A 4,656-nucleotide genomic window follows, 5' to 3' on the forward strand; every position below is an offset into this window, starting at 1 on the left:
CCCCCCCCCCCCCCCCCCCCCCTCTTCTGATCTGGTCAAATCTTAAATAGTAATCTCATGTTACAGGCACATTCAAGGATGTTCATTTGAGGCCCCTCTACCTTCTTCAATATCTTCCTTAACAACCTTGACTGATTTGTATGATGATTTATCTTCCACCTTTTTATATTTTAATTTTCCAATGAATTAAGTAAAAATAAAGTGAAATCACTGTGTTGGATTTTTCATGCGTTTCAGGAGGATCAGTGACTTGAAAGGTGGGAAGTCCAGTTTCCCTCAACTAGAAGAAATGGAATCCATGAAAACACTGTGAGTTCATTTTCTTGTCTCCCCTCAGAAGCCTTTTTGAGACTCAACATCTTTATTTATTTATTTTCCCTTCAAAATTCAGGATATTGAGGAACTGTAGGATAGATGGAGAGCTCCCAGAATACCTCGGGCAGATGAAAAAATTGAAAGCTCTGTAAGTAATTTTCACATGTTTAATAGATGCTTGCTTATTTTGAGAGCTATTATTGTTTCAAGGAAATTCCCTTTTTCTGCATCGCTTCTTTATTTATAGAAAGGGAAATTGTCTCATCTTGTCCTGTCTCCAGCATTACGAAGAGTTTCTTTTTATCTAATGCAATGAAGACATATAAGAGAATAGCATAACTCATTTTATGTAATTACTAACTGTCGTATTTTTCTGTTGATTCTAGGGACCTTAGTTTTAACAATTTGACTGGTGAGATTCCATCTTCTTTTGATCGTCTAGCCAAAGTGGACTTCATGTAAGGGGTTGGCAAATACTTCCTTTTGTGTTTTCAACCGTATGGTTGACTAAAACTGACATTTACTTTTGTGTACTTTGAAGCTATTTGACAGGAAACCGGCTTACTGGAGATGTCCCACAGTGGATTTTATCAACAAACAAGAACATGTATGTTTATTTCTCAATTCCAGCATAGTTAATCTTGTTTTGACTTGAGAGTAATCTACATTCAAGATTAGTAACTAATAAAGATTATATCAGCGAATAATAGGATATTATTTGGAGGATACATGAATTCTATTATGAAATTGACATAAGCTCCAGAAATCTTTAATCTTGATAATTGCTTTTCTGGTACAGAGATGTTTCGGATAACATGTTTTCATGGCAAAGCTCAGGACCAGCGGAATGCCCGAGTGGAAGTGTGTAAGTTCTTAGTTAAAATGAAATTTTCAGTCTTTCAACTGTTCTTTTCCAAGTCAAATGGATTAACAAACTTCATAATTTCTATAATGTCTCTAGTAACTTGGTCGAGAGCTATTCCTCATCAGGAGACACGTAAGCTTCTTGTGCCGACAATTCCTTTCTTCGGTTCATTGAATTGAGCTATTCAAAAAAAAAAATCAATCATTCAGATTGTAGCTTCTTTGAAGCACGCTAATTGGGCTGTTGAAATTTTTGTTATTCCAGAAGCGGAGTTCATCCATGCCTCCAGCAGAACTTTCCTTGCTCTAACTCAAGATCTCGGAGTAAGTTTTTGGATTAAAATGGAAATTAAAAAGAAACCCAGAATTACAAAAATAATATAATTAAATTTACATCAAAATGTCATATGGGCTCAATTATTTTGGCTAACTGGAGTATTATTCTCTGAATGGTATGCAGAAAGTTATTCCTTGCACATTAACTGTGGAGGCAAAGAAACAATTATCAGCAATGGAACTAAGTATGAGGGTGACTTAGAAGCCCGAGGTGCTTCAATGTTCTATTCAAGACCAGACTGGGCATTTAGCAGCACGGGAAACTTCATGGACAATGATATTGATGCTGATTCCTATATTTATACCAGTACCTCTGCTTTGAATAATGTCAATGGTCCGGATTCTGAGCTCTATAAGACTGCCCGTGCATCGCCCCTGTCTCTCACATACTATGGACTGTGTATGATGAATGGAAACTACACTGTCAAGCTCCATTTTGCGGAGCTTTTATTTACAAATGACAGTTCTTTCAATAGCCTGGGGAAGCGTATCTTTGATGTCTACTTACAGGTAAATTTAAAACCAGGAAATACGAGACAGTGGAGGTTTTCTTTACTAATTTTGTATTAACAAGTTAAAATTTGTGTTCATCTTCTATACTTTTTTTTTAAAGGAAAATCTGGTGCTGAAGGATTTTAATATTGTGAATGAAGCGGGGGGACCTGATAAAGCCCTTGTAAAGACTTTTACTGTAGCCGTAACCAGCAACACACTGAAGATCCATTTTTACTGGGCTGGGAAAGGAACAACAGGCATACCAGAAAGAGGAGTTTATGGCCCGCTAATTGCAGCGATATCAGTGGACCCCAGTATGCTACTTATGCACATTTCTTTTTCTTCTTCTTGATGCCATGCGAGTTCTTTACATATCATATGGATCAGAGTTCTTTTTCCTTTTTGAATTTTTTTTCCTAAACATTCTTAGAGTGGGAATATGGATTATTTGCTGCAGATTTTACACCTCCTAAAATAGATGACGAGAAAAACATTGCTGTTGGTGAGTTAGTTGGAATTGTAGCTGGAGCTGTCGCTTTGGGCCTTCTGATCCTAGGCATCTTATTTGTGATATTCTTAAGGGGAAGAAAAGTATCTGAAGATCGAGGTAAAGAAATTATTAACTTATATGCAACAATCATAATTTTCTCTATTCACCTCTACAAACTATCTCGGCTGCACCAATTTCTTAGCGCATTTGCGTTTCTTTTGCTCATATTTTGGCATCTACGAGTCACTTTAGCATCATTCTGTATTCTATGAAGTTTTAATGTAATCTTGTAGATATTTCAAGATTGTCTACTGAAGCGTGTAGCTTATCTTTGTTTTGCAGACCTTAAAGGCCTGGATTTACAAGCAGGCATTTTTACCTTAAGACAGATCAAAGCTGCAACGAAGAACTTTGATGCTGCTAACAAGGTTGGGGAAGGCGGTTTTGGTTCAGTTTACAAGGTAATTTATTTATGAATCTAACAAAACCAATCATCTTACACAAGAGATATGGGGGGTTTGCTTCTTTTTTAATATATGAAATTTCCCTTGATGTTGCAGGGACAATTATCAGATGGAACAACGATTGCAGTGAAGCAATTATCATCAAAGTCGAAGCAAGGAACTCGTGAATTTCTGAACGAAATAGGGATGATCTCTGCACTGAAACATCCAAATCTTGTAAAGTTATACGGGTGTTGTGTTGAAGGCAATCACTTAATGGTGATCTATGAGTACATGGAGAATAACTGCGTATCCCGGGCTCTATTCGGTAAGATTGATACGTGATACAACCCGTGGCACCAGCGGGAAATTTTGTTGGCACTTGGAAGCTTAATATGTTTTTTCTTTGGTTTTGTCCTGACAGGAAAGGATAGAACAAACAAACTTAATTTAGACTGGGCAACAAGGAGGAAAATTTGCCTGGGAATTGCGAGAGGTTTGGCCTACCTTCATGAAGAGTCAAGCTTGAAGATCGTCCATCGAGATATCAAGACCAGCAATGTTCTGCTCGACAAGGACCTGAATGCTAAAATATCCGACTTTGGCCTAGCTAAACTTCACGAGGATGACAATACCCACATTAGCACCCGGATTGCAGGGACAGTGTAAGTTCATATACCATCCCGTTTCTTCTTCTTGCACACACAATTTCAAAATTTCCAGTGAATATACTTCAAATAATGGCTTTATCAAAACCATGAACATAATGTTATTAACAATTTCACGCTGAAATCCGAGCATTTAATTATGCAGAGGTTATATGGCTCCTGAGTACGCAATGCGTGGCTATCTAACCAACAAAGCAGACGTCTACAGTTTTGGGGTTGTTGCCCTCGAAATCGTCAGTGGCAAAAGCAACACCAATTACAGGCCAAAGGAAGATTTTGTTTATCTTCTGGACTGGGTAACTATAATTTCTCATTTTCTTTCTTTCATTCCTTAAAGTTCCATAACAACTGATTTGCGAGATAAGCATAGCCTCCGTTCTTGAAATGCACGATCCTAAACAGTAAAAAACTTAATCTGTCAGCACATAAACTGATGATTTCTTGATCTGGTACTTTCACCTGCAGGCATATGTTTTGCAAGAGAGGGGCAATATACTCGAGCTAGTGGATCCCGACTTGGGGTCTAACTATTCATCGGAAGAGGCGATGGTGGTGCTAAACGTGGCGCTGTTATGCACAAATGCATCCCCAACTCTGAGACCAACAATGTCTCAGGTGGTGAGCATGCTACAAGGACAAACACTTGTTCAAGACCTGCTTTCAGACCCTGGTTTCTCCTCCACTGATCTGCAGTTTAGGTCAATGAGGAGTCACTTTTGGCAGAACCCAAGCCAGGCACAAAGCATGTCCTCAAATGGTCCCACCACTGGTTCTGATGTCTCTTATGTGGATAAGGAAGAAACAGCTGCTCTTGTAAGGAAGAAGACAACTTCATCAAACAACTAGACCTCATCCTGGACTATGTAGAGTTCAACCTAAGCTGATTTACGTTCTTTGTTAGTTAGGGTCACAAGGCAGTGCACACCCTCAAGTAGCAGCTGTCAGGTTTCCCTAAAAAAAGAATAGATAAAAGAAATCCAATTGTATATAATGTGATAAACTATCATATTTTATGAACCCTATAAATCTTTGCACTTATCCTTCA

At 38.2% G+C, this 4,656-nt stretch overlaps 1 protein-coding gene across 1 annotated transcript in view; it reads left to right on the top strand.

The window, feature by feature from the left end:
* Positions 1-4,656, top strand: part of LOC116010103 (probable LRR receptor-like serine/threonine-protein kinase At1g07650) — an 8,584-nt gene extending 3,928 nt beyond the window's left edge. Inside the window, exons 9-24 of the mRNA XM_031249366.1 lie at positions 67-138; positions 238-309; positions 392-463; positions 702-773; positions 857-922; positions 1,115-1,180; positions 1,277-1,312; positions 1,445-1,503; positions 1,640-2,025; positions 2,129-2,324; positions 2,468-2,617; positions 2,843-2,961; positions 3,061-3,271; positions 3,368-3,608; positions 3,757-3,907; positions 4,077-4,656. Of these exons, the coding sequence (XP_031105226.1) occupies positions 67-138; positions 238-309; positions 392-463; positions 702-773; positions 857-922; positions 1,115-1,180; positions 1,277-1,312; positions 1,445-1,503; positions 1,640-2,025; positions 2,129-2,324; positions 2,468-2,617; positions 2,843-2,961; positions 3,061-3,271; positions 3,368-3,608; positions 3,757-3,907; positions 4,077-4,457 (2,350 nt within the window). The 3' untranslated portion in view covers positions 4,458-4,656. The remainder of the gene's footprint in view (positions 1-66; positions 139-237; positions 310-391; positions 464-701; positions 774-856; positions 923-1,114; positions 1,181-1,276; positions 1,313-1,444; positions 1,504-1,639; positions 2,026-2,128; positions 2,325-2,467; positions 2,618-2,842; positions 2,962-3,060; positions 3,272-3,367; positions 3,609-3,756; positions 3,908-4,076) is intronic.

This window comes from Ipomoea triloba, chromosome 2 (assembly GCF_003576645.1).
Source record: "Ipomoea triloba cultivar NCNSP0323 chromosome 2, ASM357664v1".
Taxonomy (NCBI): domain Eukaryota; kingdom Viridiplantae; phylum Streptophyta; class Magnoliopsida; order Solanales; family Convolvulaceae; genus Ipomoea; species Ipomoea triloba.